General features: G+C 37.4%; 1 protein-coding gene and 1 long non-coding RNA gene across 4 annotated transcripts in view; both read left to right on the top strand.

Annotated features, from left to right (window-relative positions):
- NSD2 (nuclear receptor binding SET domain protein 2) overlaps positions 1 to 24,371 on the top strand; it is a 104,536-nt gene that overhangs the window by 27,335 nt on the left and 52,830 nt on the right. For all 3 annotated transcript variants that reach the window (XM_072861960.1, XM_072861962.1, XM_072861959.1), the window contains exon 2: positions 12,948 to 13,573. In XM_072861960.1, coding sequence (XP_072718061.1) covers positions 12,977 to 13,573 — 597 coding nt within the window. In that variant the 5' untranslated portion in view covers positions 12,948 to 12,976. The remainder of the gene's footprint in view (positions 1 to 12,947; positions 13,574 to 24,371) is intronic.
- Positions 7,038 to 8,886, top strand: LOC140651549 (uncharacterized). Its single transcript, XR_012042433.1, has 3 exons — positions 7,038 to 7,146; positions 8,112 to 8,235; positions 8,424 to 8,886. It is a non-coding gene; the product is annotated as an uncharacterized lncRNA (long non-coding RNA).

Here is a 24,371-nt window from a genome sequence, read left to right on the forward strand (position 1 = left end):
TAAAAAGATTTCAGAGAAAATGGGCCTCTTGCTAACAGGCATTAAACAGGCTAGAGGCTGGTATCAGTCATTGCCCATGTATTTTGTGTGCGTGAATAGTTTCCTTATTGGCATTTGCATTAAAATTGTTTTATAATGATTCTGAAATTTAGGAGCTAGTGCTGGCCGCGCTGAGTAAGCTAAACGAGGTCTGCTTTAAAAAAAAAAAAAAAAAAGGAAGATATGTTTGGCGTTTAGCCTTTTCAGACATCTAAGGAAGGTAACTGTAAACACTGTAGGGTGGCAATGAAGTTTGTAATAGATTTTGCAAAGGGCCTTTGCTGGTGGTTTATGCGGACATATATATGCTTACTAAAATTCCTTAAACATGGAACGTGTGGCTTCAGCTGCAAGAATAAATTGGTTCTTCACCAAGATATTCGTATGTTAGTAGAATTTCTGTAAATTCATCGCTGAAGCTATTATTTGCTTGTTTTGCTGTGGGAATTTTGCTCAGGAAATGCAGCATATCAACCTTAATAAACTCCTCAATTTCACAGTGTGGTATTATTTGACTGTTGGATGTAATCATTGAATAAAACCACTGTTTTGCAGGACTACTGAGGGCTCAGTACTTACGGTATATGCAATTTTTGGTTCTTTCAGTAAGCATCTATATCCCATATATTAAAGCATGCTGAGATTTTCATCTAGTACGCAGCCATCAGAAAATATGACAATTTTTTTCAGTATTTGAATATAAAAGCTCTGGATATTCCTGGAGACTATATGGCTAGTTCTTGTGACAATTATAGGAGTATCCACCCTCATACATACTCGGAAAAATTCAGATATTACAAGTACAGTAAAACCTACTAATTTATCAAATGTTATTTGAAAATGTCAGAAGAAACTAGGTCATTATACTTTAGGGGTATAGATTTGAAGTCGTTTAGAAAATGGGAATTAAATGTAAAATATATTTCCTTTTAGTTCAATATGAATCCAACAAATGGCTAGTAAGAATAAAAAAAATGTTTTAATATCTGAAGGGCTATGTGCTTTTTCTAAAGCCAGTGGTTGTTTTGCAGATGAGACTATTGCATTTAAATTACTGCCTGCATGCAATAGACTGGATATTACAACAAAAACAACCCCACTTTGTTTTAGACTGGAAGCAAAAATGATTGTTGAGGGGGTTGCTTTCTAATATTTGAGTGGTGAAATTGATGCATACAGGTATACATACATATATATGTATATATGTGTGTGTGTGTATATTTATGTATATTTGTGTCCAAAACATTGCGCTAATGAAATGGCAAAGGAATGGAGAGAAGGGATTGTTTTTCAGTGTCCTATTGTTTGTGGCCCATTCACCTCTCACTTTTGCACTGAGCCTGCTTTTTGTTCCACCAGTGTCAGTGTGTTTCCCAAGCGAGGCCTTATTTCTACAGACTGATAAATGCTTGTCTTTCCTTGTGGTCGATCAAAGCCTATTGACTGCGTTGGGACTCCATGCATGTATAAATGTTCATCTGCTGTGGTCAGATTACTGGATCAAGGATGTAGTTTATGATGAGGAGAGGATACAAACACAATTCTTGCACCATTTCGGTCACCTCTGGCCACTCCTGCTTACATAACTACAAGACATCTCTTAGGTTTTAAGCATAGAAGATGGTTGAGTGCATGAAGATTGCAAGTATTTTCTGTGTAGAACAAGGTAAAGCACCTAGCCTTTTCTGGGAAAAAAAAAATTCACCTCTCCTCAAGAGTACTCTGCTGCACTATGGGAAGCATCCACTAAGTGGTATTGCTGAAAACAACAGATACCCTAACATTCAGTAATCAAACATCAATAAAGAAATGCTTGGTGGGACTAATAATGCAGTAGATGATGATGACTGCATACTTTTAATACTGTGTTTGTGGCTATACTATTTCAGCTCTTTCATTACTTTTCTGCAAAGACAAATGGGATGGCCTTACGGTTGAGTAAATATGATAGATCTGGTATAATTCTCAAATCTAGCCTTTGGATGAAGGAAGAATGGAGATACTGAAGAGGATCTAAGTGGATAAGTCCGTCTATGTTTCTAGGAAGCATCGCTTTCCAGTTAGGGTGTAGCTTTGAGAAATGTCTTCACCGAGGATGTGCTGGAATCTTGGTGGTGTAAAAGAGAAGGCAGAGATGGAATATGGCACCAGGATAAGCGGTCAGGCGGTAAAGTGGAGAGAGAAAATAATTTCCCATCAGAGCTTGGCATGGGAGTCTGAATTTCCTTTGGTGCATAATTGTGGAGGACTTGGGAGAAAGGGGGTGGGTGAGGAGAGCCTTGTTGACGTACCAGTAGTCAGCTTGTAAATTCATGTAGCCGGTTGAATGGGTCAGCTATTTTATAAAATTAATGGTTACTTGGAAGGCTCTGGTTCTGAGAACATTTTTGAAGGAAAATAGAGAAACTACCTAAATTCACCCTTCAGTGCACCTTCCAATTAGCTTCTCTATGACCTGCAGTCATTGGAGGTAATAAGACAGCTGTATAAATGTATTTACTTTTTTCCTTTCAGTTTACACTGACAGAAATTACAAAAGTGAAATGTCAAGTGCTATTTTTAATGTTTTTATCAAGTCAATCGTGTCCAGCACAGTTATTTTACATTTTCTAGCATCAGCAATAAGGGAAGTTTTTGGAATGTGTTATAAGGGGAACTTAGACCGTACTGTCTTCTGCTGCCCTTCTGGTGAACAGCAAGCTACAAAAATATGCAAGATTCCTGGAGGACAGATCATATGTACTAATACCTCGTGTCTGGTGATGATAGGTTAATGCATAGTTCATCATGCATTACTTTGCTCGCAAGCAACTCTAAACTTTAGCACCAGATAATCTATTGACTCTCTGGTACATTTGAAAAGCTGCTTCTGTCCAAAGCATGTAATAGATTATACCACAAACCGAATTTTTTAAAACACTTTTGGTGTGCAATAAAGAAATACCTGTTAATCATGGTTGAACCAAAAGCAAGGTTTCTACTGTCCTTCTTGCTAATGTTAAGAAATAATACCGTTACGTGGAAATTGTTCTGATAGTAAAATGTGATGAGCTACATGTGGAAAGTAGATGTTTGAAAATCTTTTTGAACGATTCTTAGCAATCGAATTAAATTGACTAAGTATGGAAAAGTGAAGTGCTAGCCCATACGTACTTCAGAGTATTCTTATGTTGGGCAAAATTACTTTGCCCTGGGGCACCATTGATGTAGGTTCTCATATTTGACATAATTTGAAACTAATAGAATATATAAGTGACTTAAAGCATGTGTTAAGTTGCAAGGGCTACTCAACAGGTGATGGCTCAGTTTCTAGTTTTGTCCCCATCCTTTTAACTTGTCCTATTTTTATCTTAGTGCAAGATAGCAATTGGATCTTGTTTTGAACTTTGGTATTCAGCTCCCCAGCACAAATTTGAGCTATTTTGTATTCATCCATATTTGGGGTAAGGATACATATATGACAAATGACTGGAAAACTATAGCATGATGTGCTATTGAAATAGACTTTCATAGAAGCTTTAACATTTTTCTTCTATCTGTGAAGGATACTGTCAGTTTTCTGTGTGGCTCTTTGGAGAAGCACAGGGTGGTCTTGTTCTGTTGACAGACAGAGATGGCCATTTAACTGTCTTTGTGAAACCTCTTCTGGCCTGTGCCTCATATCAAAATACTAAAATACTGACATCTCACATCTGTGCTAAAACACACATAACAAATTAGAAAATTTGTGTTTTAAAATAATAATAATAATCTTTAAACATATTTGGCCTTGAGGGCTAACATCAGAATTCCACGTTTTCTTTGCCATGATCAAAAACATGATAAAAAGTGAATGTTGTCCTGTTGTTCTCTGAGTTCTTCCTTACTAAATAAGAGATACACCAAGGAGCAGAAGATGAAATATTTTGTGACAAAAATATTTTCAAGAAAGAAGGCTGAGGTTAGGGAAGATTTTATTAGAAATGTGATCTAAACGCCATTTGAAATATTTTGAAAAGCTACTGATAAAAGAATAAAAGAAGCATTAGGAAGGAGATACAGTAATGCAGCCTCCTGTCATAATGTTTGGGACCCATTTCATTTGTTTATTCGTTATAATAAGTTGAAGTGTAAATGTTCCTGGCATGGCATGGGTTAGTCTGCGGAGCTGAGGTTCCCAAGATCGTGTATCAGATAAATCAATTGTCAAACATGCCAGCCTTGGTGGGATGCCATCGGAGCAAAGAACCTTACTGCAATGGCACTCAGAAACATCTAAGTTGGGGAGTTATCTCTGTAGTAAAGAATGCCCAGATTCTAGTCTGATAATAAAGCCAGAGGGATTTAAGCCAAAGTATGAACCCTGGAGAGCAGTGTAGGATGAAAGATATGAATATGGATCATTGCGCTATATGCAGTAGTTGCCAAGAACTTTCAATCAAATACTTCAGAATGAAACTAATGTTGTGATTTTTTTGTGGATGCAAAATGCAGACCATCAGAAGCTGTTTTATAGTAGCACTCCTGAACAAACTGGAAACCAATGCTGTGATGAAATGTGGAACATGACTGAAATTCAGCAATAGTGCAAAAAACAAGTAGTAGGCTTAAAATGTGTAGTAGAAACTGCATGTACAATACCTATTAATCCAGTGAATGCTTGGCTTAAAAGTGGTAGTAATAGTTGAGTCTCAGAAACTCTGCAAGTAAGGATAGCAACTACAATTGCTTGACATGACTTCTACAGTCAAAACTTTTTAGATTTTCCCGTAAGAAGTAGGTACAACAGAATTTGTCTAAAGAACTAAATTTGATAAGGCAGTGAAGTAATCCACAGAATTAGTGCTATGCTGATGGAAAGGACAGCAAAAATGACAAGAGATACCCATTGGAAACCTCTCAACACAAAAGTTTTGGAAAGTGAATAAGATGGATTTGGTTCATAGGACAGGAAAGTGTTTTATCTTTCTGTCTCCAAGTTAAATGGGTAAGCTACACTGTATCTGCAGAAACATAAAAATTGCCTCAAATTCCGCACCTTTTACCTGTAACAGTCATTCTAGTCTCTCTCTAGAAGAGATTCTTGATGTAGACATAGCAAAGAAATAGAAACGGAATTAAGAACACTGTGAAATGCATTTTGGCAAGAGCATGTTAAAACCTCAGCACAGGGAGATGCTTCAAATAATGTCAGAACCAGAAAGGCCACTTAATAGCAAGTATTTGGATTTGTTTCGAGAGGATCTAGTGTTCCAAGTCACTTGTGAGCGCGGGCCTTGTTTGAGTGTTCCTGGCATACATCTGCCAGTTGTGTGTGTGTTTTTTGCTTCGAGGTAGTACATTGGTAGAATAATTAACATAATCACATGTGTATAGTTACAGTCTATATGTAAAGTAGACTAGAATTAGCACAGTATGGTCGGGGTTACATTATAGACATAGGTACATTGATCAGATATAGATATATACAGTTGAAAGGTGCAAGTCTATAAGTAAAATTCCGTAGTGCCACTGAGTCAGTATTAACTACCTCTGAACTTTACCTTCCAGTTCTTTACATAATGTCATGGGACGTGAAGTTGAATGTACTGGATGAAAGAAATCATATATATTTTTACATGTTACCTGTTCACATTAGAGAGGTGCATTATCAGTGCAACATGTTGCTGTTTTTATGAACAGAAGACATGGCCAAATACTGTTCTATGATAAAGATGATGATACTCTCCTATGTATACATGTAGCTAGGCTTTCATACTATTGACAAGGCCTCATATATCACCAGTGTCACAACGCTGCTTTTTAGAATTATTCAAATGCATCAAGTGTGCTTCTGGCATCTAAATCCACCCACTTGGGTGAACAGGTTTTAATGCTGTGATGAACAAAGATAGCAGAGTTTTAAGGGTCTAGGCAAAATGTATCCTCTGTATTAAAATTAGTTGCTGTCTGGTCTGCTCTGGGCAACATTGTTTATTTCTGTAGAGATGTAGCAGGTAATGTTTTGTTAATACTACCATTTGATTCATTACTTATATTGATAACTTATTTTGTGGTGTCGTCCCAGATTTGATCTTCCCTTCTCAGTATTTGCATGATCAGAAATTTTCGTGGTACTCGCAGTGAAGCTTCAGGCAATTGCTATGCTGTCATGACGACATATAGGAATAAGGGCAGAATCATTGGCCACAGTGAAGAGGAAACAAACAAATTATAGCGTGTTTATCTACTGCAGTGAGTATTATGTAGAACCAGAGGATCCAGGTCCTGAAGGTATGGTGCAAGGAGTGGAGAGGTAGGATGCTGAAAAGAAAAAGCAATGGGATTAAAGAAGGGGTGGGAAATTAAAGTAGGCTTGGACCAGGTGAAAAAGCAGTGTAAATAAGGAATAAACTCTGCACCTAAGTGCTGAGCTATTTGAGAGTGCATATGGTTCTTCGTTCCCAAGCTAAGTAGAAGCCAGATGCACAACTTGCCCACCTGAGAGACAGAGACAGATATAATTTCATTGGTGAGTAAAGGCCTAGACTGGCTGAGTATTCTGGCTGTATTGAATTGTCAAGACCTCTTTTGCTACAGAGGGGCCATTCCCTTCAGCTAAACCATTTGGAACTCTCCAGGAGACAGAGAAGTCTCAAGTTTGCATTTGAAAGCAACTTTTTTTTTTTTTTTTTTTTTTACTTTTAGCCATTTGTTAAGCAACTGTTGAGGGCTGTCTTATAGTGTTTATTAAATATTGATGGTAAATCCAGTAGTTCCTACCATTTTAGGCACCAGTGTTCCTCTCTGCTTATCTGCAGAGAACAAGCAATTATTTTCTATTTGATTTGTGGTCCCACCGCAGTAGTATTTGTATTCTCTCTTCAGACAGAAATACAATGTTTTACAAGAATTTGAATTTACTCAAATCTATCTCCTTCCTTCACCACCCACCTTCAGCAGCAGGAGTGAAACTGACAAAATTCAATTTCTGTGGCGGTGGAGAAAGAATATTTCTTCTGATTTTGAAGAAAATGAATTAATGGGGAGGAGTCCTGTTACAGAATCTTCTAGCTTTATCCTCAGCAGCAAGGGTTGGTTGCAAAAGCTTTTCCTGAGGAGGAACAAAAAGTCAAGTCCATCAGTTTTGTAAGCTTGCTTTCTGCAGTAGCAAGTAACATTTAAAGCGAAGAAATTCTTTGCTTGCCATTCTACAGTTCTTAACTGTACAAGCTGGTATTGCCTTCATGAGAAGGCAATAAATACTTGTTTCGGTTGATGAAAACAGACTGTAACAATTAAGTTCTGAAATTTTATCCATGGGGAGGGGTGGGGGGGAAGCAAACCCAGAACAAATTAGAAAAGATCAATACTAATTTTTTTCAAAAATATTTGGTGGCAAATAAGTAAGTGCAACTTACAAGTACACTAACCTTTTTCACACAGTTTTCAAAATATGCTTGATCTTTTTGTGCAAATGTATATTATGTCTCTATATAAACATTGTTATGTACTATAAGTTTAAGGAAATTTTCATGTACTCGTTTTAAAATACTTTGTAGGTCAGTCTTGCCAGCTGACTGGTTAACTGAAATCATTGTATATCTACTGCAAGAGTAATGAAGTCTTTACTTCAGGTGCTTTTAAACTTAAAACTGGCTCCCTTGGACTAAAGTTTCCTTATTTTTTTCTTTCCTAAGTCTTTTTTAAGACTAGTGGTAAATTGTTAGAAAGTTTTGGTAAATTATTTCCAGTTCTCTGTCAGCTACTACAGTAATGGTTTTCTTCATGAGAGATAATGCTTTTGAATTTGCTGGATAGAGCTGGTTTGTAACAATTTTTGGCAAACCCACAATGCAGTTTTTAGTTATGCATTTTCTTGTAAAACTAAATTCTGTTTAGATCCTGCAGTAATTTTTTATTATTGTAATATAGTGAAGAACAGTCACAATGTACTGCATGATAGTAAATATGTCTCTACTCCTATTTGATATTTTAGGTTTTTTATACAAGATAATGTGAACAAGCACACCAAGTTTTCAAATGGATTAGCAAGAATGTGTTGTAACTTTACTAATCTCTAAGTATTTTGTCTCATTCTGATCTGAAAATAGGAATAACCTTTGGTCTTAAAATTGATGAGAGAATGGAGAAGACTTATCAGAAAGCTATCTTTACAGAAAAAAGCAGCAGTCATCTATTAGCTTTTTCAGTGCCAGCTGAAAGCCTGATTTGTAGGTAATAAAAATAGCTTTTGTGGATAAAGTTCTCTTACTGTGACTTTGTATTTAGGTGTGTTGTCTTCCCCCCCACCCCGAGTAATTCACCTGAGAAATGGCTTTAAGAAAACCCTTAGACAAAACAAAAGGGGTCTTTAATAGTGACGCCTGTTGTTGATTACTTACTGTGTTCACTCCCTTTGGCAGAATTGGAAGGAATGGACTACTCCATTATTCCTGACACACAAGAAATGCATCTCTGAAATTGCAGCAGATGTGGAAGAAATGAATAATAAATATCACATAAATGATAGTGGCCTGGACAGTGAAGGAGGAATCTGACATGCAGACTAACTGTATTTGGCTCATGACTCCTCTCAGATGATGGACCTTCAAGTAATTAATAACATCATTTAAAATGTCTGCAAAATAATTTGCCTTATGTAGAACCTGTTTTTTTAGTATGAAAATGTGTACAAAGCCATTGCAAGGATTGTCCGATTGTCATTGTCTGGTTAGAATATCTAGAGACCTTTCTCTGATAAGTCAAATCTTCTTTTGCTTACTGAAAGCTATTTGTTCACAAGCCAAAATATCATGTTTATTCAGCAGACTCCTTGGCTATCATGTTTTTTCCTCTTTATTAGTGGAAATGGTACTTGTTGGGTCACCAGACAGTCAATATGGGACGATACTAGCTTAAGCTCATTAGCTGCTACTAGTGTGTGGTGCTTTTGTCCCCTTCCTTTCCCTACCCTCCCCCCAGTTTCCTTTTCTATAGATACAGAGTCATCTAGAAAAAGATAAGGGATTGCTTTTGCTTCTATGTGATATGGTGGTCCAGCATGAGTGCACTTAATTTAACTACCAAATCTAATGGTATGCTCAGCTGCTTCAGGACCTTACTCTTACAACTCTGATCAACCAGATCTTATCTGTGATCTATCTCGCTTCATTCTTTCATGTCCTGTCTTCTACATCTCCTTGCACTAATTCTAAGCTCACAGTACTGCTTGGTTATCTGTTGCTGATCATTTTCTTTCCTCACCCCTTTTCTTCTTTTCTGCTCTGTTGTCCTCTTCTCACAGAGAGCCTCATCCTTTTTCTTGCTTATGTATTGTGCTACCATGAATTTTAGATAGCAGCGGTTGTGCAAAATTTAACTAGCTTCAATTTTGCCCTTCTTTCTTGAAACCCTTTGTTATTCCTGTGTGTAGATTTGCTAGCTTCTTCCATTTAACTGGACCCCACAACGTAGCTTATTTTTTACAAGGAGGACTGAGGTGCCTATCGGCAATTTCCTTCCATTGGTTATCCTAGAGATGGTGACTAACCTGCAAGTTGCTCTCTACAAGTCTCATCTCCCCAGTGGGACTATATTTGCTTATAGGTACTCACATCTATTATCTTTGTCCATTATTCTGCCTCTTACTTTAAGCCTCTTCTCACCTGGCTCCGTTAAATCTTTGTACAAGCATGGTCTGTTTCCCATATTCTATAACTGTATCTACTGGTTCTGATAATCTTACTGTCTGAAATTACTGCCTTTATCTTCATCTTCCCAATTACTATTGGCCTGGGTACATTGACTTCTTTTTACCAGTTATATTCCTGGATTTGTTGTCTGTCTAGGCTCCAGAGATTTGAGGGGCCTTTTTCAGTGCTTTCAGCTGTTTTTAGTGACCTGTATTAGTGAGAATCATTAACTGAACCTTCATTCACTGAAGTTCTAAAATCTGCATGCTGTGTATCTTCAGATGTATTACGCAAATCATGGTAACCCCTAAAAGTTCAGGGTCTGTCCCTGCATGGTCTTACTGGCCTTTGTATTTTTGTTATATGGGATTACTACCCTTGAGTTTATTAGCTAGCAAGAGAGTAACTTGATTTCTTTAAGCCATGTCTTTTCACTTAGTTATTTACTGGTCATTGTCCAGACAAGGCCCTGAGCAGCTTGATCTGTGTTGGCCCTGATTTAAGCAGGGGGTTGGAATAGATGATCTCAGGAAGTCCCTTCCAGCCTAAGTTGTTCTGTGACTCTATGATGATTTTTATGTTTTGGAACTCTTAAGCTATCACTTTTTTAATGCATCCAGTGTTTTGAGATTGAGTACACCAGTAACGTAGTCTAATTTGGTTATTTGTTGCTTTTTTTGAGTTGTCCTGGTCTGCCTCAAGCTTGATGGCTTTCTAGCTTAAAGAAATAAGTGATGAGAGTAAGAGTTATTATTAAGCAGGACAAAAAAATACTAGTAGAATTATGGATTAAAACAAATAGAGTTACAAAATGCAGATGTCTCGATCCAGAAATCTAGACCCTGGTAAGCAGCTATTGGAGCCATATTAAAAAATGTTTTTCAACTTAACCGTGTAGTTAATGGACAGGAGGAAGTCAGACAAGGCATTTTTGGTGCTGGTCCTCTTGTGAGAAGCTGTGATTACCAGCAGTCTGTCAGGCAGGGAAGTGGGGAGCTGCAGTGTTTGCTGCTCTGGCTAGTTCAGGCAACCACTGGATGGCGTCTGCAGCCACAGAAAAGCTGCTCATCTGTAGGCTTATTTTTTAGATAGAGGGGAATTTTGATGCCCAAGTCAAATCTTTGTTTTGCATTCTGTTTTACTCTATTAAGAATCTGTGGGAAGGAAGTACGGATTTTGCAACAATTCAGTGTTTTGGGGTTGTTTTTTTTTTAAGGAATTTTGCTGTAATCTCTGTAACCATAAGCATCACATGTTCCGTGGCGGGTTTGCTTTTTGCCTAGAGATTTATAGAATTTGTCATCAGTTGTTTCGTGAAATAAATATGATTTCAGTTAAATCTGCTGAATCACAGTTTGAAACGTTGTCATATTATTAATTGGGTTGAGAGTCTGTCTCATGTCCATGTTTTCAGAGAAGATCTTGTGTAAGTACATGAGTTCTCTTTCAATTTAGTGAGTTCTTTGTTCTGTTCCGGTGGAGTTTTGAGTTTCCTTTTACCTCTGACCCCTCTTCAAAAGGGTTAATACAGTTGGCTAGTTTGCACTTATTTTATCAGAGATTTTATTGGTAATTCAGACTTCATCTGGCTAAAGAAAGATTAGAACCCTTCCTGTCCCAGATTCACTTGAAGTTCAGGTATACTTCTTACCTTGTTTAATGCCAGCTTTTTTGGGCTGCTGTTTGTCCCTGGAGAACGGTTTTAATCTCTGAAATGAGTCTATATAGCTTGTATGGAGAGATGCCCTGTTATCTTGTAGGTACCTTAGAGCAGCATGGTAGGGAGATGGGAGCATTTGCTGAGGAGTGACAGAGTTAGGATTTTTAGATTTTTTCTTTTTTTTTTTTTTTTTTTGTGCATCTTTGTGCATGAAAAGATTTCATGTTGGCCAATTGCTTTGAATTCAGGCTTGACACCCTTAAGAAGCTCTGCCAGGCTAGGGTAATGCTCAGTTATAAGCATTTGTACATTGCTACTCCTGATGTAGAGGTAGCAAATATACACGTTTCAGGAATATGCCAGTTGTAAGCATTATAACTGTGTACATTAATAAACAAGGTGGTGAGATTCAGAAGAGATTTCTTCCATAGCAACTACAATTCAATAGTTATTCATCGTGGTTTTTACTGCACATTTTTGGAAGCATGAGAGACTAGATTTGATGAATTTTTGATTCGATGTGACAGTTCTTGGACTTAATCAAATATGAAAATGGTTACCTTGAGCATGGATATGATTATTATTGTGCTGAGCTTTCATACTATTTATGATGGTGTATTTCTCTATATCATGTATACACTGGACCTGGTAATATGAAGAGTCTATGCATATGAAGTTTAAAAATGAAAATTATCATCTTGCCTGGTCTAGGAGCACAAAGGAGTCATTCTGCCAGATTCATTTGTTTGCTGTGATAGTATAATGTTGAAATGGGCAGGGTTAGTTTTTAGAACCCTCCGAAAACCTGTCTAGGGCAGATAATAGTGCAGTTTTAGCTTGTTGGATGTTTTCAAATTTCTGTATGAAAAATGAGTGTTAGTGTTGTTACTAAAAAGCTGAAACTCCAGCAGTTGCTTTGACCACCTAAATTTTGCACAGTGTGGCCATTGGCCTGAAGGATCAGCTGTTTCCCAGTGGGCTGGTGTTTGTGATACAAAATGCTCACCTTTTATTCGTTCTCACAGCCAGAACGCTTTGGGATACATCTGAAGACTGAGCTGTGTTGTTTCCTCAGGTGTGTTTTGATGGAAGAGTGTAGAGTGAGGAAGAGAAGCTCATGATGCTGCTGTCCATGGTGTAGGTGCTACAGTAACACAGCCTGTGGGGTTTTTACACTGGCACGACCTCTTAGAAATAAATTCATCTGTTTAACGTTGTTATTAATGATATTATCTTAGGTCTAACTCTTACTTGTTTTAAACAGTGCAATACCTTTGAGTAATTAGCGTGGGTAACACTCATGCTGTAGATTGTTAACAAATTGTTAAAATGAAAGCTGTGGTTTTGCTCTCTGCTTTTGTTTTAATAAAATTGATGATTCATCAATCTATTTTTCTTGGACTTTTTCATAATGTATATTAACAGATATTGAAGTATTTTGGTTATGAAGATTGTAAGCAACACTTTTTTTAGTAAAACTTGAATGAAGTACATTGAGTGTTATATTAGTGGGGACATATCTATCTGAATACTTGGTAGCTTTTGACATTTCTGTATTATTAAAAAATATTCTCTGTATTTTTGTCTTAATATAGCAGTGTAAGACTGGAAACATCTGGGCTGAATGGACTTTAGCATCAAAAGAAGTTCTCAACTGTTAACTCGAAAAATTAACTACATCAAAATGAAGCAGGTACCAGAGATCCTTGGAAATACCAATGGGAAAACTCAGAATTGTGAAGTGAATCGTGAGTGTTCTGTCTACTTGGGCAAAGCACAACTTTCTGCCACTCTACAAGAAGGTGTCATGCAAAAATATAATGGCCATGAGGCTCTTCCATTTATTCCAGCTGATAAATTGAAAGATCTAACCTCTCGTGTGTTTAATGGCGAGTCTGGGGCCCAAGATGCTAAGCTGCGCTTTGAACCCCAGGAAATAAAGGGAGTTGGAACACCACCCAACACTACTCCTATCAAGAACGGCTCTCCAGAAATTAAGCTGAAAATCACTAAAACCTACATGAATGGAAAGCCTCTTTTTGAATCTTCCATTTGTGGAGACAATGGTGCAGATGTGTCTCAGTCAGAGGAAAATGAACAAAAGCCAGCAAACAAGGAGAGGAGAAACAGAAAAAGAAGCATAAAATATGACTCCTTACTTGAGCAGGGTCTTGTTGAAGCAGCGTTAGTATCAAACACTTCAAGCCCCACTGAAAAGAAGGTAGTACTTTTTTTACATTCTTTCTTTTTTTAGGTTTGTTAATCATACTGAGATTTCATTTGTTCATATGCTAATCTTCATTTCAGGTATTTCAATAGGTGTTTCCCACAAACAGGTCACTTTCTGTGATACTCTATCTTTGTCTCAACAAAGGACAGATGCACTCTAGTTCTGGTCCATGTTTCTTGCCTAGGCTAGGAGTACCCTGTAAATTCTGTTTCCATGTAAGTAAAATAAGTCTCCAGAGCAAATCAGGGTGTGTGGTAGTATGGGATGTATGAAAAAGAAACTTCATCCAGACATGCAGCCAAGACCTAGTCAGGATGTGCACCTGGGCAAGGGAGCTGGGGAGGCCTCTAAATTTAGAGACGGCCTTTAACTGTTGGAGCATGAGGTATTCTGGCTTCCTAATAACCAGATGTTTCAGAAAAAAAAAGCCCTATTTCTATATTCCTGGTTCTGAATTAAAGAAAAATGTACTTGGCTGTCAGTTGGCTGATAAGCTAGGCTCTTTACCTTCAGATTTTGGCAGTTGGAATGTAGTCCCTACCCTTATTTGTCATCTGGAAAGAGCTGGTTTTGCTTGCTATAACCTAGTGAATTGTATTTGTTGAAAAGGTCTAGATGCTTGTATTAAATGTCATTAACTTTTGTGCTCAAGCTTATCTGGTTTTTGCTTCTTTTAAACATGGGCAGAAATGGAAATGTCACTTTTTTTTAAATTTGCTTTACCAAGTTGTAAATAAGAATGCTGCTGAGAGCCCTTTCCCCCCTTTATTTAGTTTTTGTTGCTAGACTTCATTTAAAGGAATGCGGTTTGCAATCGTTTTATCTTGGAGGTGGAAACCTACGTAGCAGGGATACTTCTATGTATATTAAGTTTCTCAATGAATAATTCAGACTAGTGTTGTATAATGATGGTAAATGTTAATGAATGCCTTGGCTAGTGAACAGATCCTGGTTCTTGGACTAACACAACTTAAATGCAAAATGTATGTTATAGTTTTCTGTCAACTGCAGGTTTACTAGTTAATGTTGATTCTTACCTTCTCCCAAAGTCACACATGCAGAGAAGAACCACGCACATAGCTGCTGTATTACTGATTTTATTTACCTTTATGTTCATTAAAACTACTTAAGGAATGAGTTTACAGAACTGTGTAAACATTCTTCTAAGTATCAGAAATATTTATCATTTATTTATGATTTGAATATACTATTCATTCTAGAATGATCAATGATATTTTCAGGAATTTTATTAAAGAGTTTGTCTTCTTAAATTTTGTTAAGGAGAATGTTTTAACACTAACCAGACTTTTCTGAATCACTACTCAGAGGTAAAAAGTATGGTCACAGCCAATAGTTGGAGTAATTCTTTGTCCTGTTCATTGTTAATGACGATAAGTTGGACTAAAAGGTGGTATTTTTATTAGCATCAACAACGCTAGCATATTTGTGTGCCTTTTTTTTTTTTTTTTTTGAATAGACAATATTTAATATGCCCATCTACACAGTTTATTCTGAGGCCTTTCACATCGGTTGTTGATTAAGGGTGGCCTTTAATTTTTCCTGGTGAGCAGTTCGTTTAAGATTAAAAGAAGCGTTGGTCTGGCTTCTCTGAGGTGTCTTCTCGCCAAAAATTGTTGGGAGAAAACCATGTCAACACTGTTTCCCAGAGTGCTTAGGAGTTGATGGCTGGAGAGTGATAGGGTTATTTGCTCCTGTGCCAAACCAGTGAGCTACCAAACTACCAAATCAAGATGACCACCTGCTTGATCTCAGACTTTGCAATGTTATAACCCTATTCTTTTCAGAGCACTTGAAACATAGGGTCATGCTTCTGGCTCTTTTTTCTTGCATAGTGCACTTTAAAGCACAAAGGGCAAAAGGAAAAGCATTTGAAGGTCCCAAGATGTTGTTTTATCATATAGCTCCTTGACTTCAGTAAAATGTCTGGGGCTTTTCTTTCTCTCACAGGGAGGGTTTGCAACTGTGCAGGTTTAAAATAAAGGAAAAAAAAAATACTAGGGAACATGCTGAAGGAGGTTTTTCAAATGTTTGTCCACATGTAGACTAGTGATATATATGTGTTCCCTGTGATCATAACTGTAATGTCTTAATATCAGTGTTCTTTGGTTTCAGGTCCCTGCTGTAGCTGTTATTTCATCGCCAACATCCAAAGCCTTAATGTTAGTGCATCATACTGTGGTTTTATGTAGCTGATTGTGGCTGCAAAGTAGAAGTTAGAGAAATATCCTCAGAGTAAAAGCTGATTAATTTTGCACTTAGATATCTGTTTACTGTAGGTTACAAGTTGATGTAAAACCTGTTTGTCTGGTTTTATTTCTGGGCTGGTTTCTCTCTCAATTCGTCCAAGCTCTTACTCTTTTGATGTAGCAGAAATCACTATGGTTCAAATACTGCCTTTTGTGTAAGGTAATTATATCTCTGCTTGATGGACATAGCAGATTACTGTCTTGCTGAGGTGAGAGGCATATCGTTTAACAAATGTTCCAGTGCTCTGTTGTTGGGTTTTCTTGTTGTTTGGGCATTTTTTGTTAACATAAAGGAAGGCTGTTTAAAACTTTATCTGCAAGTCAGTTTTCAATTGGGAATAACATGATCTGCCCAGCTCTGACATGAGTTAGGTTTCTGTTGATAATCACCACCTTTTCCAGGCCTCTGAGAAACAGCTGTACTGCTTTCATGTTCCCAAGGTAAAGGAGAGGAAGTGAGACAAGCCATGGCTCTTTCCTCCATCCTGCCTTTCACCCTTCTTCCCCCCCCACCCCTGGTACCTCTCCACCTGAGGAGTTTACTTTAAAATCCAGGCCTCTTCTGATAAGGCCTGTTTTAGCAACTTTTATGCCAAGGCACTACACTGATAGTGGTCTGGCACCACCTCCAAATGTTCTGTGTTATTGGTGGTAGGTATCACATGTTAAATGTTTGAATTGACGTCAAACCCATGGAATCCCATAGTTGCCCACTTGATAGTGCTGCTCATGAGAGTGGCAGTATGCTTCAGTACTAGATTTTGTGGTGGCTGCTTTTTGAGTCATTGTTTTTGTCAGTTATTGCAACGCTACCAGTTAGGAATGAGGACCTTCCTTGATTTTTTCTCACTCAATGCTTTTGTTAGAAGTGAAACAATCCTGTTTGGAGGAGAATGGCAGAGGTTTACTTCATATACTAATATGAAGTAATCCAAGTCCAATCCCTAGGGCAATCCAGAGTGTCTGTATGGCAAATAGAGTACATATATCTGCAGCTCTCATGCTGGTGGTCCCAAAGTAGGTCTGTGCTCTCTAACCCTAAGAACAGCTCTGTATGTGATACTGGCACATTTGAGCTTGTTCTGCATAAGCTGGTATGGGCCTACAAGTGGCAGTTTGCCCTTTTGGCATGGCTTCCTGGCATGACTTCCTAGCACGGGTGCAGTAGCTCAGAAAAGCAGCAACGGTGTGTCCAGAACAAACCTGGAAGTCCACACACTGCTATACTTGCTAGTTTAGAGATTCCAGCTGTGTAAGATGTACATGATCCAAAAGCTGTACCTTCCACATAGCTTCCTATACAGTTTTCTTGTAGCCTTCTTTTAGTATTATACCAGAAACTTGGCAGTTTGTTACTCTTTCTGCTCGGTACAGTCTATAATGACTTTGCAGCAGCTATATGGGGGCAATTGCAAGTTACTGGAGAAATTCCACTAGCCCTTGTCATGTGTTTATGTTGCCATTTAATCTTCACAGAGAAAAAATGTTCCGGCCAACTCCATTATATAGTGCCTTTCCCAGCAAATGGCAAAGATTTAGAAACTCAATAAGGGTAGAACAGAAGCAGTCTGAGGATTATCTGCTGCTTTTTATGCTTCTGTGCTAACTAAATACGGGAAGATGGGGACCACTGAAGGTAGTGATGTTGCTCTGATGCTTACATCTAATCAGTAGAGATGAGCAAAAACCAACAAGTTCCCTCTGTAAGATTGGAGAGCTGTGCTCATCAAATGTTTGATTATCCTGTTATAGCTGTTACAGCCAGATCCTAAGGTGACTTGTTTTGTTTTAATTTCAGAAAAAGTAAAGAGAAAAAATAAAGTCAATTAAATGTGTCTTTTTCAGAAGGAGGACTTGCTTGATTGATTTTCATCATCAGTTATTAGGAATTCCTGGTCAAGTACGATTACTGAACTTGTCATAAAATGTGCAGCTAAACTACCATGGGAGTCAGGATCTGTAGTTGTAGGGTAAAATGAACTCAATTACTTTTTCTTTTTTAATAGGCTGTTCTTGAGGTGTCAGATACTGTCTTCAGGTGAGTGATAACACAGGCTGTCGTCATCAGAATCCCAAAGGAGTAAGAGTAACCCTAAAAATCTCTTTGGGGTGATCCCTTCCAGAACAAGAGAAATAACTTACCCATTTTGGAAGGGTTCCTGAGCTACTGTTTTGTGTTAGCCATTAGTAAAGGATTACGTTTAGCTACACCTTGAAAACTTGTTTGTGCTAAGCAGCTCACTATGTGCAGCAGTAATTGTTACTTTGGAACTTTAAATTGTTTGTTCTTAATGCTTCATTGAAAAGTATCTTAAAGAACTACTTGTAGGTTACGAAGCACCAAAAAGCATATAGCGTCAAGAGTATACTGGTTCGGCAGGAGATTAGAAGCTATGAGTATTCTCAGAGTGGCTACAAAATTAATTACAGAAAGCTTAAGTATTTGTTCAAGGCTCTCCATACCAGACTTCCTTTTTTTGTATGTAAAAGTGGCTGAATTAAGTACACTTTCTGCGTAAAACTGTCGTCTCAATACATAATATGTAAATACTTTTTTTTTCTCTCTCTTCATAAACACATTGGTGGGAGAATCCAAGTCAAATATGAAATAATATCTTGAAGTGATGACAGAAATGCTATATAAGAACAGTTCTACCAAGTTGGATCAAGGAGCTGTTTAATGCAGCACCTCAGCTCGGGGGTGATGTTCAACGGAGGATGCATAATGGGGAGTATAGACGTGGCAAATGGTGGAGTGATGCTCTCTTTGAATACATTCAGCCTCCAGGATTTTGTGACACAGAGGTTTCTAGAGCTGGTGACTTTGTATTTAATAGCTGTAGATGGCTAAATTCATGGAAGAAGGCCTCATTATTTTTTTTTTTGAGCCAGTGTGAACTTTTTGTGTGCATGTCATTAAGTAATAGAGCAATAGAACAGCTCTTTTTCCTTTTCAGTTTGCCACCTACTTGTTTCACTTGATTGTCTCATAATACTAGAAGTAGGGATCATGGACAAACTTCTCTATTACTGATAGTTTTATAGATTTCTCACAAACCTGCTCAATTTTTAATTTCAGCTTGAAGAGTCCTAGTGCGTTGTTCCACATAGAGGAGCCATTCCATAATGTTTCTTCTTGTTATCATCCTTTTTCTGAACTGTGCTGCCCTTTGGGTTCTGCTGTCTCTTTTTTTGAGAATGAGGGACCAGAACAGTACAGGACGTTCAAGATACAGATGTCTTGTGGATGCATACAGTGGCATGTTAATGATTTTCTATATTGTTCTCAATTTCATTATTTTTCATTATAAATAATACTTAGTATTTGATTGATTCTTGACTGCTTCTGAACACTGAGCCAGTTTTTTGTGGAGAAGAGCTGACCAGATGTAATCTGACTCAAATTGGAAAAATGTCAGCAACTGTTGCATTGTTTCATACTCATCTTTGGTTTGTGCATTCCAGGACATTTTTATTTTATTTTGGTCTTTTGGGCACTATGGTGGACATGACAGATCAAATAAAGTGGAGAGCAGGCCATCTTCTGGAAGAGCTAACTTCCCTTTACATCTCAACAGCAGATTGTGTGCCATAACACAGTTAAGACGTTAATGACACTGTTTTGGTTTAATTGTTTTTAAGTTGACCAGACTTACTCGCAGTCATTGCACTGGTAGCGTCATCATTTAAATGAATACTGTAATCTCAGCATCTCCTCTTCATCTCCTGCCACACCATTACTGCTTGGTGTGGCAAGGAATTTTTCTTATTTTCACTGCTTTTCTGTGCAAGATATGGTGAAGCCTTTCTGTTGCTCTGCTCAGTGTTCTGCTTAACCAAAATAATGCATGTCTAACTTTTGTATTTAGCGGAGAGTTAGATCTACAGTTCAGGGTTATGTTACTTGGATGGATTTACAGGCAGATTTTTGGGAAACTTTAGTGATCTGTACCAGATGTCATTTCTGGGCCTTAAAGCCCCCTTTTGTCAAGAAAGAAAGATGCTTTGTAGTAACCCTTAGGCAACGTAGCAAAAGCAAAATATTTTGATCTGTCTTGGAACAGTGATATCAGCCTCCTTTACAAGTTTCCTTGTTCTGGAGTGGAATTCATGTAGGGCACATGAACTTTATGGCCTCCAAAAGAGATCTTTGTTCACAGACACTGATTTTATGTTTGTCTATTACCATGTTTCATTATCTTTCTATTCTAAATAAATAGGTCCAACTGGGCTAATATTTATATTTCCGCTTTTTGCGAATACCCCAAGTACCTACAGGAGTTGTTCTCTTGTGCATCATAAAATGGGCAGTAGCTAAAAGTGTAAGTTGTTGATAATAAGGAATGAATTCCTTTCTCAGAAAGACAGTTCATAAACGTGCTTTACTTTGGAAGCCCAGTGCAAGAGGGAAAACTGGATCTTGCACAGACAATTGTTAAACAAGGCCTGCTGCACTTGTATGAAGGAGGGAGGTGAATCTGTGGCCTCATAGCAGCAACTAATGCGAGAAAAGCTTGGTGTTGTTTCTTTGTTGTTGTTTTGTTTGTTTTGGTAAATGAATGTCAACTCAAGTGTATGTTGAGGATGCTTGTGATGAAGTAAAATAAATTGGGATCTTAGTTCTTGTGGATAGCACTTTGATCATGTGCTTCATGATGATTTCTTACTGCAACGACTGCCCTATTTTAATATTCGTATGGGATTTCTGGTTGGAGTTTCCCAGGTTTTCTGTACATCTTTATTGCTGAAAATAAGGAATGTTTCAGGAATATGCTTCAGCATTGCCAAATCAAGGTAATGTCTGTCTGGTTAGGTTTTTGGGGTTTTTTACCCCCACATGCCCCTAGGCTGATGAACCACTGATAGTGTTTCTTGCATTTCATCTCTAGAAGAGGAGGACCTACTAGGTATATGTAACAACACAACCTGGATGGAAACCTCTTGTGCCTGCTTTTAGGTATGGGGATTCATTTTAAAGGTCTAGTCTGAAAGGCAATGTAGTACTTGGAATATGTCAAATTATTAGTTAATTAACAGGGCCCCTTTATGCTAAATCAGCATTTGTTCTGTTTAAGCCTAGACAGCTTCTTTCAGAAGTGTTCTTGTTGCAAAAAAATGTAGAGGTAAGTATCTGCCTTCACCAGAAAACAATGTTCTGTAAATCTGGTTGCCTATTGGCAGTATTATCTGGGCTTGGGTTTTTCTGTTTTCTACCAAGAAAATTAGGATTCAGAACATCTACCCATGCTACCTTGGATGTTTGTGAGCTAGCAAGAGGAGGATATCTGTTAAGAAAGTGTTTTGGGAAAACTCTTTTCTACTGAACTCTATAAGGGAGTAGGAGAGTGCTAAGCGTAAGGCCTTGATACAGATTCTGATCTTGAAAGTATGTGAAACCATTGTACATGCAGATAACAGAATACATATGGATATAGCATTCTGAAAATCTGTAGGTATGCTGAGATGATTTAGCTTTCATTCTGTTATCCTATGTGAAATTCATATGGAAATTTTTCAGAAATAACTGTTTCCCATGCCAAACTTCCTCATGGCTCTACAGTTATGCTTTTCCAGACTTCTGTGGCATCTCGTATCCACACTGTCTTATATACCCAGATACCGCATCAAAAGTTGAAACTTTTGAGGGTAGGTGAAGGTTAGAGAAGTTGGATGTAGGCAGAATTCTTTTTCTAATGCTCAGTATAAAAGGTTTCATTCATTCTGATCAAGCCTTATCTAATTTAAATTTCTGAAACATGGAACCTTTCAATAATAAGCCAGTAACTTACAATTTAAGAGGTCATCTAAATGTAAATTCAGAAGTTCAGTAAAGCAGCTGAAAGAAACTGCTCTCCACATTTTTAAGAAAGATCGAGGGTTGGGAAGTGTTCCAGAACTTGCATCTTACTGGATCTATCTGTGAATGATTGAATCTGTTTCTCTTCAACTCTTTACTCTGAAAAAAGGGTTGTATCCTAGTTACTAAAATACCGTGTTAAGTTTATTTCTAAAATACTTGCTCATATAGTGTTTGTGTAAAGGAAGATTGCTGATTTGGATAGACAGATTTGTGTTTAAATGTAAAAGCATCTTAAAGAAATTTCTCATCTGCTGGAGACTTGCTAATGAGGGAACCAAAGCCAGAAAAAAGAATTGAAATGTACCAGGAGTTTAGTGGTTGAATTGAAATACAAATTTGAGCTTTTATCTTGTTTTAAAATCCATAATCTACATTTTGAATCTCTGTCTAAACTTAAATGGATTTTTATTGTCTTCTGCTTGCTTTCCCTCTTGGAGGGGAGGGTCCTGCGTGGTGATATTCAACATGCTGTCCACGAGCTGCTTTAGATGAGTTTATGGAAAGAAATGGAGGAAACAAACCTATTGTCACAAAACTTATATTTGGTTTCAAAGAGCCTCAGACAGCACAGAAAAGTTTTCAGGGCATCTACAAGTAGAGCAGTGATTTTCTTCAGCCTTTTTTGTCCTCTTGTTTTATAGCTTTACCATCTAAGCACATTGAAGAAAAATAAATAAATCCTGGTTGTGGCAGGAAGATTCAAATTTAGTGTCTTCTGCAAATGTAATTGTTCACACTGCCAGATTTGATCCCCTTTTAGTAATGGAAGAAAATAAGTGGTTAGTAATAGAAGAAAATAAAAGATAACTTGAAGAAATACATTTAACATAATTGCTCTCAAAATTGAATTTGGAAGGTTTTAGTTAAATCTCTGGCTTGGTATAAAACAATTAGAAATCTGAAAAACTAACAAACCAACCCCCAGTATAGTTTGTTCATTTTTTTGTTTTGATCTGGACTTTCCATGTCCTCTTTCCCCTCAGTCTTTACCTCACTGCACAATATAATGCATGTTTTACGAGGGTGTTGCAGATTTAATTGTGCAGAGGTTGACACAATGGCCTTTTGAGGGCTGCAGTCTTTGGATGTTCTACTGAAGTGTCCCTTTCTGTTTTACTGAAGATGGAACACAAAACTTAGCCAACTCATTGCTTCTTCCTTCACGTTTCCTCATTCTTCTCCATTTTGTAGTAATAATTCAGCGTTTTATCTTAATCTCTTGCAAGGGTCTGGTTTACTCTTTAGTCTTCTGCCTGAAACATTCTCTCTGTAGGCAGTGGTTTGCTGAATATGTAATTACACAGCATTCTTCCATTAGATAATAAACAGAATATAACAAGACAAAGTGGAAAAACTTATTTTTATTCTTAATACATTCAGTTATTTGTGGTTTACTATCTAAATATACTCCCCCACATCCCAGAAGGTGAGAGTTATTTGGCTAACCATAGGGCCTCTAAGGACTTGTCCTTCTGGGATAAAGAGATTTACTATAATGTGTGAATTATATTCTTAAAAAAAAAAAGAACAAAACACTAAGGCGGTTACATTTGTGAGGATACTCTGTTTTTATAGACAGAATCATTTAGAATGAGCAGTGTCCATTTCTTAACAGACTTAAGTTGCCACCCTTTTCATTTGAAGCAATAGTGTGTATTGAGGGTTTTGCATAGATTTTAATCAGCTGTAGTTGTAATTTTTTGTCTTGAAGTTATTTGACTTCATGAGATTTTTTTCCTCAGTCACAGAGTGAGAAGAAGCCATTTCTCTGTCCTGAATGACAGGACATCACTCATTGGGAAAGTAGCTGCATCCCTCCATTCCTTTGCCTGAACACTGAACGGTGATTTGTCTTTTGTCAAATGAAGTTCTTGAATTTTTCAGGAATCAAGAGCTTTCCTAAGAACATAATTGTGATGGTGGTTTTTCAAGGAAGAAACGTTTGGAATCATTGTCCTATTACGTAGTTTGTTTGCTTGTTTATAGTGTCCTTAATCATTGGTGAATTCAAGTGACAGAAGAACATTACAAAAATAATCTTTTTTGTTCTGTTGCTCTCTTTTTCTCCAGACAAACCTATCACCTCTCCTGAACCTCTGAAAGGAATGAAGTTTGTTCTACAACCACTTCCTTAGTTCACTATCTTTCCTGATAGACAGGCAAGAGAAGACAAAACATTTTTACTTTTATTTTTATTACACAAGTCCATGGTAGAAAACAGGAGTATTAGTGGATGAAACACAGCACAAGTAGATAGCAGGACCAGAAAAATACATGGTTTTGGTCAGCAAGCAATGTTATCTTTTCCATAGTAAAGAAACAGTTTGACTGTCCAAGTTTGTGTGTTCTAACTTTGACTCAAAGTACATTTTAATTGCATATAGTCTGTTTAGGGACCTTGATTATTTTGTTTGAGTTTCTTTGTAATGCTAGTAGATTGGTTTTTATTCTGGACTGCAAGCAGACCTCCATCAGTCTGTGTTTGTAGCATGGCCTTCTATTATAGTGCAGTCCAGTGGAAGTTCTTTGATACAGGATGGAACTGGATTGCTAATGAAAACAGAAGGGGAGATACCAGATATCTGCAAGGTGTTCAATATGTACTTCCCCGTTATGCTACAGAAGAGGAGAGCATTTACTGTCTTCACTTGTCTTAATTGTT

The sequence above is a fragment of the Ciconia boyciana genome, chromosome 5 (assembly GCF_034638445.1).
Source record: "Ciconia boyciana chromosome 5, ASM3463844v1, whole genome shotgun sequence".
Taxonomy (NCBI): domain Eukaryota; kingdom Metazoa; phylum Chordata; class Aves; order Ciconiiformes; family Ciconiidae; genus Ciconia; species Ciconia boyciana.